At 44.9% G+C, this 14,878-nt stretch overlaps 1 protein-coding gene across 2 annotated transcripts; it reads left to right on the top strand.

Annotated features, from left to right (window-relative positions):
* Nucleotides 1–5,935: 5,935 nt before the first annotated feature.
* Nucleotides 5,936–13,580, top strand: NDUFAF3 (NADH:ubiquinone oxidoreductase complex assembly factor 3). Of its 2 annotated transcripts, XM_035106833.3 has the most exons (6): nucleotides 5,936–6,103; nucleotides 7,814–8,006; nucleotides 8,285–8,351; nucleotides 11,423–11,523; nucleotides 12,453–12,555; nucleotides 13,330–13,580. In XM_035106833.3, exons 1-5 carry the CDS (start codon nucleotides 6,027–6,029, stop codon nucleotides 12,543–12,545), a joined length of 531 nt encoding a protein of 176 aa, XP_034962724.1. In that variant the 5' UTR covers nucleotides 5,936–6,026; the 3' UTR covers nucleotides 12,546–12,555; nucleotides 13,330–13,580. The 2 variants fall into 2 exon arrangements, with proteins under 2 accessions (XP_034962724.1, XP_034962723.1); XM_035106832.3 differs by having other exon boundaries at nucleotides 12,453–13,580.
* The last annotated feature ends 1,298 nt before the right edge of the window (nucleotides 13,581–14,878 follow it).

The raw sequence follows: 14,878 nt of genomic DNA on the forward strand, positions 1-14,878 counted from the left end.
CATTATTCATTTCTAAGTATCCTAATAACCATGCCCTTCAGTTTAAAGCAAAACTTCTAGCGCCGACAGGGTGGCTTATTCCTGATGCAGTTAGACTACAACTCCCATGATTCCGGACCATGGATCAAGCTGGGGCTGATGGGAACTGGAGTCCAACAGCACCTGGAGGGGACCCGGTTGGATATCTCTGTTCTAGAGGGGGACTAACAGTACAGAAATTAAAACAATTTCAAAACAGCAACACAAAAATTACAAAAAAAAATGGCTACTAACCAACTGTGCAGGATACTGTATACAGATAGCAGGTAAAGGTAAAGGGACCCCTGACCATTAGGTCCAGTCGTGACCGACTCTGGGGTTGCGCGCTCATCTTGCATTATTGGCCGAGGGAGCTGGCGTATAGCTTCCAGGTCATGTGGCCAGCATGACAAAGCCGCTTCTGGCAAACCAGAGCAGCACATGGAAACGCTGTTTACCTTCCCGCTGTAGCGGTTCCTATTTATCTACTTGCATTTTGACATGCTTTCGAACTGCTAGGTTGGCAGGAGCTGGGACCAAGCAACGGGAGCTCACCCCGTCACAGGGATTCGAACCGCTGACCTTCTGATCAGCAAGCCCTAGGCTCAGTGGTTTAACCACAGCGCCACCTGGGTCCCTCACAGATAGCAGGAGCCATGTTTAAATCTGAAAACAGATGAAAGGGTATTTCCCCACGTTAGGCATTCAGTGTGAAAGTGCTGTGCTTCGTGTACTTGATTTTTTTTTTACAGGGCATCTGCACATCGGCAACATCAAGTCATCCTGTAACTCTCCTGTGATTCTTCTGTCTTTTTTTGGGCTGTGGTTTTTTAAAAGCACAGAAAAATAGAGCGATCTCCATAGGTGTTAGGTGCCTTTACCATTACTCTCCTGTCTCAAACTGCATAGGGCAGCAGCTGGTGGGTGGCCCTCTAGATCAGGCATAGGCAAACTGCGGCCCTCCAGATCTTTTGGGACTACAACTCCCATGATCCCTAGCTAACAGGACCAGTGGTCAGGGATGATGGGAACTGTAGTCCCAAAACATATGGAGGGCCAAGTTTGCCTATGGCTGCTCTAGATATTGTTGGACTCCAACTCCCATCAGCACCAGTCAGCATGACCCCTGGTCAGGGATGATGGGAGTTGGTAGTCCGGCAACTTCTGGAGAGCTACAGGTCCCCTACCACAGGGGTGGCCAACTCTCAAGAAGTCTGGTGACTTCTGTTTCAGTGTATCTGAAGAAGTGTGCATGCACACAAAAGCTCATACCAATGACAAACTTAGTTGGTCTCTAAGGTGCTACTGGAAGGAATTTTTTATTTTTATTTTTGTTTTGACTACGTCAGACCAACACGGCTACCTACCTGTAACTAACAACTCCCAAGAGACTGCGATCTACTCACAGAGTTAAAAACTGGCAGTAATCTACCCCTTTTTTTAGGGGTTTGGGTCAAAGTTGTTGAGATTTTTTAAGGAAGGCCCATTTCTAAGGGGTTCAGGTCAAAGTTGTTGAGCATTTTTGAGACAGGTGGAAAACCCCGTTTTTTTGGGGGGGGGGTGAAGAGCTAAACTTTTGAGCCTTTTGGGGCAGGGCCAAAGTTGTTGAGCTTCTTTGGGGGGAGCCAGTGATCTACCAGAGATCTACCACAGACGTCCAGTGATCTACCACTAGATTGCGATCTGCCTGTTGGATGTGCCTGCCCTACCGCATACGGCTTTAACCAGAACTTCAAATTGTACTCGGATCTTACAGCTGTTTGTGTTTTAGTATTACCAAAAAAACAAATTCAGCAGTTCTGACAAATCATTGTGGCTACTGGCTGGGGGGGTAAGGGCAAGCAGGAAGCATCATTGGGGTCAAAGAGAGATTGCAGTTGGCCCTCGAACCTTCAGTTGTTTCTCCCTGTTTTGATCTTCTGATGCTAGGAACGTCCCCGCAAACACGAGATCACACACAGGTGGGTTTCAGAGTCGGAACAGACATAGATTCAGGTGGGAGGGGGAAGGCTTTAGGAGGAATTGGCTCTGGTGAGGGGCTCTGTCTTGTCTCCGGGACACATGCAAGTTCACGGGCTTGAATTTCTTGCCCACCCCTCCCCTTTGCTGATACCTGGCACCTCCCCTGCCCCTCGAAACATACCCTTTGGCACCTGTTTTCCCTCCCCTCCTTCCAACTTGAGCCAGAATGGCTGGAAAACACCGGTCTTTGGGGACATTGGGGTATTTCCACAAGCACCTGCATGTTAATTGGTGAGATACCAGCAGATTTCCCCACCCTGCCCAGTGGCAGATGGGCAGGATCATATTTGCCAAACCGCAAGGGAATGGCATCCTTTTGCCACCCTAGGGCTAAGAACAGACTCTGTGAGTGTGTGGCTACGTGCGTCTTGCCATTAATCAAAGGCACCAAGCCAAATATAACCCAAAATGTGTCAAATTAATAGCCAGAGTCCTGTTTGCTTGTGCGGCAGGTGATTCCATTAAAACATCAAACCTAGAGAGACATTTTTCATCTTCACATATACTGTACAGTATATGGAACCATAGAATTGTAGAGTTGGGAAGGATCCCAAAAATCACAGCTAAATGATCTCTGGCAGAATGGCCACCCAACCTTTGTTTAGATACCTTCAGTGTCAAATAGCTCATTAAATTTAATATAATTTTAAAGATAATTTCCCCAAGTTTAATGATCTGTTTTTCAAAATGGCATTTTACATGTGAGTAAAACAACCAGAAGCATCACATGCAAGATAACTCAGAACATCTCTATTCCACCTCCCTAAAATTCAGATAAAGACCTCTCCAAGAAAACAGACAATAGGTTAATGACCCTTCATTGTATTGGTAGTTCTGCTTTCTCATTCGCTGAACTGACAATTAATTTTATGCTAGGAGCAAGATCGGTTGTGCGTGTTACATTGGTCACAAAACACATACTCCACCCAAATAAAAAAAATCTACGTAGTTTAACTTTATTCTCTTCTTTGAGTTTCTTAGCATTAAGAAAGTGTGGTTGGACGCTACCCCAAATGTGTTTTCATGTATATCATTTGAACCTCTTTTAGGATTGCAATAATAAGCAGAGGATGGGTGGACATCTGCCATGGATGCTTTAACTGAGATTCCGACATTGCCGGGGGTTGGACTAGATGACCCTCTGGGTCCCTTCCAACTCTATGATTCTGATTCTTCCTGAGAGTTTCATAATTATTATGCCTATTATGCAATCAATGTAGGGGATATTAGAAAGTTTCACAAAAAGAGATGGGTCCCTGCTCCCCAGAAGTTCACAATCTGAAAGGCAAGTCAAACAAGCTATTGCTTTTAACAGAAACATAATATATGTCTTGATATATTTGGGCTAATTATCAGTAGACTTCAACTTTGGTATGTTTTAGGAAAGTGTAGAATTTGTATTTCTCCACTATGCCCCACTTTTTCTTGAAGCATGAGCAGTAGAAACGCCTCCCAACGTCCTCTCAGATGCATGATAATAATAATAATAATAATAATAATAATAATAATAATAATAATAATTTATTTATTTATACCCCACCCATCTGGCTGGGCTTCCCCAGCCACTCTGGGCGGCTTCCAACAGAACATTAAAATACAAAAATCTATTAAACATTAAAAGCTTCCCTAAACAGGGCTGCCTTCAGATGTCTCCTAAAAGTCTGGTAGTTGTTTTCCTCTTTGACACCTGGTGAGAGGGCGTTCCACAGGACGTGTGCCACTACCGAGAAGGCCCTCTGCTTGGTTCCCTGTAACTCAGCTTCTCGCAGTGAGGGAACTGCCAGAAGGCCCCCGGCGCTGGATCTCAGTGTCCGGGCAGAACGATGGGGGTGGAGATGCTCCTTCAGGTATACTGGACTGAAACATAAAAAAACATGCACATCCAGACTGCCTCTCCTTAGCTAGACTGACTAGGTGGGCATACATAGAGCAGGCAAGAGGAACCTTTCTGACTCTTAAGTACCACTTCCTGATCAGGATCTCCATCACAGACCAAATGTGACAGGTGGTCAACATCCCATCAGACTTATTAGGGAAGAGGGGGAGAAGCCAGTTCCGCTGTAATTCTAAAGTGAGGGTGAGGAGACTGAAACTCCCAAAGACCTTTGAGAGCATTTGGAAGTCTTCACAGACCACACCAAGATTGGGTTTAAGATTCCCACCTCCCTCGTTATGCTTTATCTTGTTGCAATCTTACAAGCGGGGAAACTCACCAAAGCCTTGGGGAGTCTCCATCTCTAAGATCGCAGCAAGATGGGGCTTTAAAGGGAAGGAGAGAGACTTCTCCGCTTCCTTTTTAGTGCTGAGTTTGGGTGCACCCACAGAGCTCCCGAAAGAGTTTCCTCTCCCTTCATACGTGAAGGGGTGTGTGTGATTCTGCTCAGCGCCAATTCCTGCAGCGCTTTGAAGGTTCCTGGCAAACCAGCAGTTTGTCGGGGGCTTTGCAGACTGTTTCTATTGTCATATTTCATGTTGCTTTATTGTTTTGTGAAGCGCCTCGGGCGTTATTTGGAACGGAAGGCAGCATACAATTGGTTTTAAGTAGTAGTGCAAAATAAAACCAGCCGCCTGTCAGCATGGTCATATGTGATAGGCGTTGGAGTCCAGGATTAGAAGGTCCCTAGGTCTCCTCCTCTATTTTATAGGGATGAAACAGAAAGCTGGTTTTTCTTAGATGCGCCATGCTTTGGCTTGTAATGCAGACTTGAACCCTCAAAGACTAAACCATAGAATCATGGAGATGGAAGGGGCCGCAAGGCTCATCCAGCCCAACCCCCTGAAATACAGGAATCTCAACTAAAATAAAATAAAAAACGAAGAGAAGACAATTTTTATGTATGGTAAAGCCGAAACCCCTTACTCAGAGTAAACCCCATGGGCCTTATATCTGCATAGGAGTGTGGTTTCTGTCTAATAAAGTGACTATCAACTCGCTCGCAAAGACTGTGGCATCATAGAATTGTAGAGTTGGAAGGGGTCCCTCGGGTCATCTAGACCAACCCGCTGCAATCCAGGAATCTTTTGCCCAACAGAGGTTGCATGATGCCTCCTGTTCATTGATCCTCCCACCTGGAAAGGAAAAAAATTGTGAGCCTATTATACTTCTGGTCCCATCACCTTCTGGCAAATAGAAGGGGAAGAAATGGAGGCAGTGAGAGATTTTACTTTCTTGGGCTCCTTGATCACTGCAGATGGTGACAGCAGTCACGAAATTAAAAGACGCCTGATTCTTGAGAGAAAAGCAATGACAAATCTAGACAGCATATTAAAAAGCAGAGACATCACCTTGCCAACAAAGGTCCATACTGTATAGTTAAAGCTATGGTTTTCCCCAGTACAGTAGTGATGTATGGAAGTGAGAGCTGGACCATGAAGAAGGCTGATCGCCTAAGGATTGATGCTTTTGAATTATGGTGTTGGAGGAGACTCTTGAGAGTCCCATGGACTGCAAGAAGATCAAACCTATCCATCCTGAAGGAAATCAGCCCTGAGTGCTCACTGGAAGGACAGATCCTGAAGCTGAGGCTCCAATAGTTTGGCCACCTCATGAGAAGAGAAGACTCCCTGGAAAAGATGGAAAAGATGTTGGGAAAGATGGAGGGCACTAGGAGAAGGGGACGACAGAGGACGAGACGGTTGGACAGTGTCATAGAAGCCACCAACATGACCAAACTGCGGGAGGCAGTGCAAGACAGGAGTGCCTGGCGTGCTATGGTCCATGGAGTCACGAAAAGTCGGACACGACTGAACGACTAAACAACATTACTGTATACACTTGTCACCATCTAGTGGCGATTTTCCGCAGCGCAGTTTTATATCACCGGCTGTGCTCTCTCTCCCTCCCTTCCTTCCCACCAGGCAACCTCCGGCTCCTCCTCTTCTGGGTCCGCTTGCCGGAGTTCCGCTGGCGTCGCTCTGGGTCAGGCGCGCGCTTTCTTGCTTTGCAAAGGGCGCCGCGGTTTGCGCCGCTTCTTCCTCCTCCACGAATGGCTCCGCTCAGGCTGCTTGGGCCAGCGCTGGGCTGGAGGCTCGCTACTGCTGCGAGGCCCGTCTATCTCAGCAGGTAAGCTGCAACGGCAAGCGGGATCTACACCTATGACCGTGACCTGTGGTTCGGGGCTGCCCGCCTCCTTCGCCGTGACTTGGGTTTCGTGCCAAGCAGAAAGAAATCCAACTGGTCAAGCCTATCCCTTCACAGCATCTTCGGGTGGGGGGCAGGGGGGAACTAAAGCTGCTGAGTTTCCGCCTGGCGTGAAGCTTTTAACTGCACCGCTTTCCTGCCAGTAAGAAAAAACTGAGCAAGGAAGCAAGCCCTACTTCTTAATGTTTTATGTTAGTGAGCCTTGAAGTGGGGTGTCTTGGGACGCAGCGGTCACCATCTCTGACCATTGGCTGGGACCTTTTGCCCGTTCTGCACTTTCACCACCCTGGTGACTTCCGGATGTTTTGTTTTAATTTTAAACAAAGTAATTATAATAAATAAAAGTGTGCACCCCACTCCCACCCTTCAGACCACTCCACCCAACTTCCCAAAATTTCAACACCTCTTGTGATGGTTTGACCCCTTTCCTTTTTAGCAATACAAATACTATAAATTCCTTCCATATCTCCTCAAAGTAATTTCTCCTCCCTATTCCCCATCTTACCTTGATAGCACACATTGATTTATCATTAATAGCCATATCCCACACCTCTTTGAACTATTTTTCCGTTTTATATTCATCCTAGCCTTTCCAGATGTTTTGGACTACAACTCCCATCAGGCTGCCTGAGCTTGGTCTAGCTTATGTTTAATAATAATGATGATGACGATGATGATGTGCCCTTAAGTACGTGCAGAGTATATTTTTAATCTGCACGATTAATTTCTGAAACCACTGAGTTGCTGTGTCCAGCTCAAGCATACCCATGAGTGCTATGTTTGGAAGCCAAGAGCAAGAACAGGAATATTTCTGCAAAGCAGCTGCTTTTAACCAAGCTTTTGAAATGGGATGACTTCTGTATTGTTATGATCTTGTGTTCTGTAAGCCTTCTTGAGTTCCCTTCTTGAAATAAGGTGGGGTATATGCTTTTCAAGTACCGTAAATAAAAACGTGGGAAGGGGCCCAAAACATTCAGCAACTGACTTTACTACATTTAAAACATTTAGCAACTGACTTTTGGTTAGCCCCAGCCACTCTGGGTGGCTTCCAATATATATAAAAACATAATAGAACGTCAAACGTTTAAATCTTCCCGATACAGGTGTCTTCTAAAAGTTGTGTATTTCTTTACCTCCTTGGCATCTGACTGGAGGGTGTTCCACATAGAAGGCACCATTGCCAAGAAGGCCCTCTTGCCCGATTCCCTGTAGCTTCACTTCTCGCAGTGAGGGAACTGCTAGAAGACCCTCGGAGCTGGACCTCAGTGTCCAGGCTGAATGATAAGGGTGGAGATGCACTTAAACAGGGCTGAGGCCGTTTAAGGCTTTTAAAAGACAACGCCAACACTTTGAATTGTGCTCGGAAACATATAATTTTATTGAAACTTTTCAGCGTGCAAGGAAAACCAAACTAATCCAAATAAAGAGGAAAAGGGGAAACAAAAAAGAAAAGAAAACGAGAGACAGCGGGAGGGAAGAGAGAGAGCTTAACCCTTATATCGCACAGGAGGTGTACCCTCTGAGCTCTCGCCTCCTCCCAGCAGTGATCCTGAGCAGTGATCCTGTGATTTAGTGATCCCGTGATTTAGAAACAGTTTCCAAGTGCCGCCTTCTCCATACCTCCACCTCCAGGCCACCCCAGCGAGGCCACCGCCTGACACCTTCAGATGACGAGCTCTACCAGAAGACCACCATCCAGCGCTTGGAGAAGGAATCCGAAGACATGATGTTCATAGAAGGCTACAATGAACGAGGATTCACCGTCAGCAGCAACAAGGTGGTGGGGCCTTGCGCAGTCTTGCCACGAGCCATCCTACAGTGGAACGTGAGTTTGGGGGTGGGGTGGGGTCTTTCGATTCCTCAAGTCAACATCCACCCCGATGCTTGGAAATGCGGGCCGTGGTGCTAGGAAGGAGGTTCCCTTATCTGCAGACCCAGCCCAGGGCTGTCAACCTTGGAAGACATCTTTCCAAGTCTTGAGATCCTTTGTTAGATCATTGATGTCACAACCACATCCTGAGCTGTGTAGTGTATTTTTCCTCTTATAAAGTAATTACAGGACTTCCTCTTTTTCTCCCGTCCTTTCCTCTCCTTCCTTTCCAGGTTGGCACACATAAGGACATCACTGCTGAAAGCCTCGTCTTGTTCCGCCTGCTGGAGCCTCGAATAGGTATAAGTGCTCGAATTTCCCTTACGACTGGCATGGAGAACCTCTGGAACCTGCCAATGTTGTTGGATTTTATATCCGATCATCCCCGACTTTTAGCTATGCTGGCTGGGGCTGAGGGGGGAGTTCTTCTGATCCAGCAATATCTAGATGGCCGCAGGTCAGCCAACCCCCACTTACTGTGCTCTTGTAGGGATGGGAAGGAAGCAAATCGCTGGGACGACGGTTTGTGAGCAACCTGGTTGTAATCATCCAGTTTTACACCTGGATATTGCCCCAAAACATGCTTCAAGCTTGTTGCCTGCTCTTCCTCTGAAGAGCAACTTGCCTTGGGTTCCCAGGCGATGTACACAGTCTGCCTGACTTGCCTTGAGCAGTAGACCCCTGGGAAGCCCCAGGAGAGATGGCAGGACTCCTGCAAGGGAGAGGAAGTCCCATTGTGCAGGAAAATGAAGTTTCATTGCACAAATGGAAGCCCTTGCACTAATGGGACTTTTTTTTTCAAATTTCATTTATACTTTTCAGATATACACATTTCACTGATTTTACATTCATTTTAACATTTTAAAACTTGACTTCCTTTCCCCCCCTTCTGCGTTTCCTTAAATTTATTTTTATTACCTTCTGCATATCTAAATTAACTTAACTTGCTCATTTATTTATCGTAGATGATATATATGACACACACACACACACACACACACACACTTATATAGCTGCAGGTTATAACAATAATCCTGCCAGTGTTTTTATCTGTTTACAATTTATGTGTAAATATTCAACAAACCATTTCCATTCTTTTATAAAAAGAAGTTTGTTATCTTGATTTCTTATTCTGCCATTTCTGCATATTCCCTAAGTTTTTGTATCCATTCTTCCTTTGCTGCGATAATGGGACAACTTCACTGGGGGGAAAAACCCATCGTGTTTTTATTAAATGATGAAATTAAACTTAAGAGTGGCAAACGGAATTTCCCACCCCTCTCTAAGAAGCTGAGAGCATCTTGCTGCTTTGACTTGTATAATAATTATTTTTTTTAAGTGTTTGGTGTTGGCTTTCATTACTAGGGGGAAAAAACGGCATTAAATCATTTCAGGGAAATTGTTTTTTAAAAAGGGGGGAAATGGAATTGAGACGGCAAATAGATTTCCTAGCAGCTCATCAGAGCCAAATGATGCAGCTGTCCGCTGGCATGCCAGTCACAATGGATCATCTTTGCCTCTCAGAGCCCATACTGTAGGCTCAGGCCCCGAGGCCTATGGCAGGAAGGCTTCTCAAGGACCACAGACGCAGTCATTGGAGAAATAGAAAATAAGTTTATTGCTGGCAGCAATAAGCACAGCGGAATAATTTCGCAAGGCTGAGCATGGGGCATCAGTGCTCTGGATTTATATACACTTTTCAGGCAGCATTAGGCATTACATATTCATATACTGCAGCAAAGTTAAGCCAATAAGCTTGGACACAACCCTGGCTTTGTCCTTATAAGATTACTTCTCCTTTTTCTTGCCAAAGCTTAGCATTTCTGTTATATATCAATATAAGGCACTTCCTTTTTTTAAAAAAATCATTTTTATTAGTTTTCCAATACAAACAGCCAATTAACATATAAGCCTATTCCAATTGAAAACAACAAACTAAAAAAAGGAGCCAAATTGTAGTCCAAATTATTCATTATTATTTTTTCCCCGAGCTTCCCATAGTCTGGATCTCCTGAATAGCATTCTCATGTCTTGTTCCTGCTTCTTCTTGCCGTTCTCCTATTTTCCACATTCCGATTTTACCACTTTAAAGTTCTCCGCCCCTGGCTTTGTGATTCTCAATCATGTCAAAAGTCATATATCCTTACATCCATCAAGTACAGCTTTATTATTTTTCCAACTGTCTATTTACCAGCGCAGCCCCTCCTGACCTCATTCCACTTCCAATCCAGGCTGTTGTCCAAGTCCTCATTTAAGATTTAATGGTGCAGCAACTCCCGTGTTATTAAGTTAAGTTACTCCCATCCAGGCTGTTATCCAAGCTTGATGAAAGGCATACTTTTTGGATCTTGTACTATAAGTAAACTGTATTCCACAGATGTAAAACATTTGACTATCAATTGGCTTTTGGAGACCACACATTCCCCCCTCCTGGGCCCTAGGAGAGGGGCTGCTAGACATCCATTCAGCCTTCTCTCTTGCACTTAATGAAGAAACTCTGCAAACAGCTGCTCTGCATGTTATCCCACATTATTGTCTCAAATCACTACAAAATCAGCCAACAAGCATCTCCTCTTCCTTCGAAACGGAGGAACTCGCATTTTTCTGTGCTGCGTCATTAATGAGCGCCATCTTGTTTCTTCCTTTCTTTATCAAGTCTTTCAAGCCAAATAAGGCCGCGCAGTTGAATATCCAATTATAAATAATCCATCTGTACTCCTCAAAATAAATTAGGTTTCTTAATGAGGCTTTGCAGAAAAACCAATTGTAAGTATTGTGAAGAAAAAAAGATCGTACGATACCTCCTTAATCCAAACACCACGACGAGAATCTCTTTGAAGTTCAAGCCTTGAAGTCCTACCCCCAAATCAGCCCTGAATTACTGAAGTCCTTACCCCCAAATCAGCCCTGAATTACTGGCACGGTTGGGGTCCTATCGTATGGGAGTCAGCCATTTCCCACTGCCGGAAACAGGAAGCCATATAAGGCACTTCCTAGGTACGATGGTAAGTGTTAATAAAGCAAAAAAATCCCCTTTCTTATCAGACATCCTGCTGGGCGACTGTAGAACATCCTGACATCCTGTTGTACAAACGTCTTGTCTTGTGACTATGATGCCCAGAACATTCCTTCTAACAAATTGCAAACTGCAAACACAGCTAAAATATATTGCAAACATCAGCACTAAAGCAAGGCAAGTAAGGCACAGAGAAATGTGACTTTCTAATAAGGCACATTGGCAACAATTAGGCACATTAATGACAACCTCTATTGCCTGCTTGCCACAATACCACTGAAGAATGCTCAGGAGGAAGGTTGAATTGGTGTCCGTTCTAATCGCTTTCTGTGGTTTCATCTGTTGGCTATCCTAGAAATCCTGGTCCTGGGGACGGGAAGCAAGGTGGAGAGGTTGGACCCCGCTATCCTGAAGTTAATGCGTCAGTGTGGGATTGCTGTGGAGGTACAAGATACGGTAAGGCCCAATAATGGGGAAGAGAAGCAAAAGATACCATCTCCTCCCTCAGTTCTAGTGCTTGCTTCATTTGGATCTCTCGCCTTTGTATTTGAAGGCTCTGCATTTAGAATCTGGAGCTGGACAGGATATGCTAGCAGCATGGTGTCGTAGGCTTAGGAATCAGATTTGGACCTAATGTCCCCAGTCCTGCGTGGCAAAGAAATGTTGGCAATATCTGCCAACAACTTAAGGAAGAAGAGTTTGGATCTGATATCCTGCTTTATCACTACCCTAAGGCGTCTCAAAGCGGCTAACATTTTCCTTTCCCTTCCTCCCCCACCACAAACACTCTGTGAGGTGAGTGAGGCTGAGAGACTTCAGAGAAGTGTGACTAGCCCAAGGTCACCCAGCAGCTGCATGTGGAGGAGGGGGGAAGCGAACCCGGTTCACCAGATTACGAGTCCACTGCTCTTAACCACTACACCACACTGAAATTGTATGGAGATTTACTTTATCTGGGGCAAATCTTATCTCCAGAGCTCCTTAGCTGTTTGTTCTTTCCAGCACCAGGTTTCTGGCTGCGAGGCCTCTGGTATATTGGTGTGGGTATTTTTTACCCCTTAAGAGTAGGAACTTCTAGGTATTGATCACTACACTGGTGACATGAGCAGCTTGCTGCAGTGAGATACACTCTCTGTTCATACTGGCTGTTTTTGTTGAGATACACTCTCTTGTTGTTAATTTGCACTCTGCCTTGATCCATTCCCTCCCCAACCCAAACTTCTTCTAGCTCAGTCAGTACAGGCATGAGACTCTTAACTGCAGGGTCATGGGTTTGAGTCCGACATTGGACAGAAGATTCCTGCATTGCAGCGGATTGGGAGATCCCTCACAGTCCCTTCAAACTCTACAGTTCTGATTCTTTTTTCGTCTCATTGCTTTCGCAGCCCAATGCCTGTGCAACATTCAACTTCTTGACAAGTGAGCGGCGTATGACTGCTGCCGGCCTTATCCCACCTCCCGGTGTAACACGTGGCTGAATCTCTGAGGGTAAGATCCAGGGGAAGGAAGAGTTCTTGGCAGGGCAGAGAAAGGGACGCTGTTGTAATGCCCGCCATGTTCTTCGTTGCTGCGTTTGAAGGACCTGTTTGAAGGACCTGTTTGAAAGCAACACAAGCCTTTATGCCCCAAGGCGTATCTCTCAACGTGTATGAATGAGTGACAAGTCTTTTTTTAAAAAATACAAGCACCCCAGCATGGCTAATTCTAGAGACAGCTTACTTAACACTCACTTTTGGGATGGGGCCCTGGGGTCCAGAAATGTAAAAAAAAAAAAGAGAACCGCCTTCAGTTTCATCCACATGCTAAATTAATTAACTTCATGCGGCAACCTGGATTTGAAGATAGAGAGGCAGTCTTTCTTGTGGGGAAAAAATCTAGCACTGTGGAGTTTGCACATTAGATCAGCTGATAAATGGAGATTGTTAGTTTCCTATATTGCGGTCTAGATACTATACTACCAATGAGTGCTGGATATAGCAAGATTTTCAATTATAGCACTCCTCAGTGTCTTATTATGGTCTGCCTGCTTTGAGGGCTACAGACTCCCTCCCCAAATAGTTGGAAGGAATAATTGGATATTCACACAAAAAACAAAACCCTGCAATAATTGAAAAGTAGAAGTTCAGGAACTTAGGAAAGAATGGAAACAGGGAATTAGAATGTATTGTGCAACCTAAGCAATAGAAAATATATTGGAATATATGCAGAATCTTACTTAGATTTGAGATCGATTCAGCAAAAATTGGCATTTTGGATATACAGGTACTGGACTCCACAACTACTCTACAAGAAGGTGCTGTCTAACTCAGATGGACATTTGAAGTGTATTGCTGGAAATATCTGCTTAAGGCATGATATGGGATTGTCCAATGCAACTGGACTTTCTGAAGTGGTTGTATGTAACAAGTTTCCATTAGCAAAATCCTTGATATTCATGGATGTTCATGTACTTTTAAATTATGTTCCAGTTGTATGGGATTAAAGCAGGACAACAAAAATTGATTTTGCAAGCCTTTAGAGAGTCACCGAGTGATTTATACTTCAAGCCTGGAAGGGTAAATACTCACCACCTATTACACAGTTGTCTGAATCCCTTGCTACATCTGAACATACTTTCTAGAAACATCAATTTCATTTGATATATGCTACCGAACCAACCAAGTGGATATCCAGTCTCTATATAAATCACAGCAGATGTAATTGATGCAGGCCGACAGGTGTTCCTCCTCCTTTTTGTCTCCCCTCCCCCCCTTAATAATCTTGCAATAAAAATCAGTAAGAACGAACACAGGACAAGCCAATGACAAAACTTTGGCGATATGGATGGCATCCTTGAGCGAAGTGTGTAATCTTAGCATTTGAGCGTGGACTAGCCCAGAGTGGCGAAGATCCAGAATATACTTGAAACAGAATAACCTGGAACTATATGTGTGTGTGTGTGTGTTTCCCAGTCTGTATAAAGGGATAAGGACCCAGCTGTTATGTGACTCTTTTAAGAAGCAGCTTCTACTGTCTTTTATGGGTTGGAAATTTCTGCTCAAAGGGAAGAAATGGCCATCTTCAAGCCCTGTTGTGTAGGCTTTGAGCCAGCCACCCAGCCTCTCCTCACATTGTGTGCTTTAATAATAATAATATTAATAATAATAATTTATTTATACCCAGCCACTCTGGGCGGCTTTCAACAGAAAAATGAAATAAAATAATCCATTAAACATTAAAAGCCTCCCTAAACAGGGCTGCCTTCAGATGTCTTCTAAAAATCTGGTAGATGTTTTTCTCTTTGACATCTGATGGGAGGGTGTTCCACAGGGCAGGCGCCACCACCGAGAAGGCCCTCTGCCTGGTTCCCTGCAACTTGGCTTCTCGCAGTGAGGGAACCGCCAGAAGGCCCTTGGCGCTGGACCTCAGTGTCCAGGCAGAACGATGGGGGTGGAGACGCTCCTTCAGGTATACTGGACCAAGGCCATTTAGGGCTTTAAAGGTCAGCACCAACACTTTGAACTGTGCTTGGAAACGTACTGGGAGCCAGTGTAGATCTTTTAAGACCGGTGTTAAGTGGTCTCGGCGGCCGCACCCAGTCACCAGTCAAAGGTAGCCCCACGTAGAGCGCATTGCAGTAAGAAGCGTTTTGTGTGGAACCAGCAGCGAATTGCATTTCTGTAGCCCACCTTCCAAGATGCTACAAAACTGGCAGGCGTGCTTTTAAAAACTATTCTCACAACAACCTTATGAGGTGGGGCAGCTATATTATTTGAACCCGGGTTTTCTCCAATCCACCCCCCCCCCGGTTTCTGAACACATCCACCACCCA

The sequence above is a fragment of the Zootoca vivipara genome, chromosome 2 (genome assembly GCF_965207765.1).
Source record: "Zootoca vivipara chromosome 2, rZooViv2.hap1.1, whole genome shotgun sequence".
Taxonomy (NCBI): domain Eukaryota; kingdom Metazoa; phylum Chordata; class Lepidosauria; order Squamata; family Lacertidae; genus Zootoca; species Zootoca vivipara.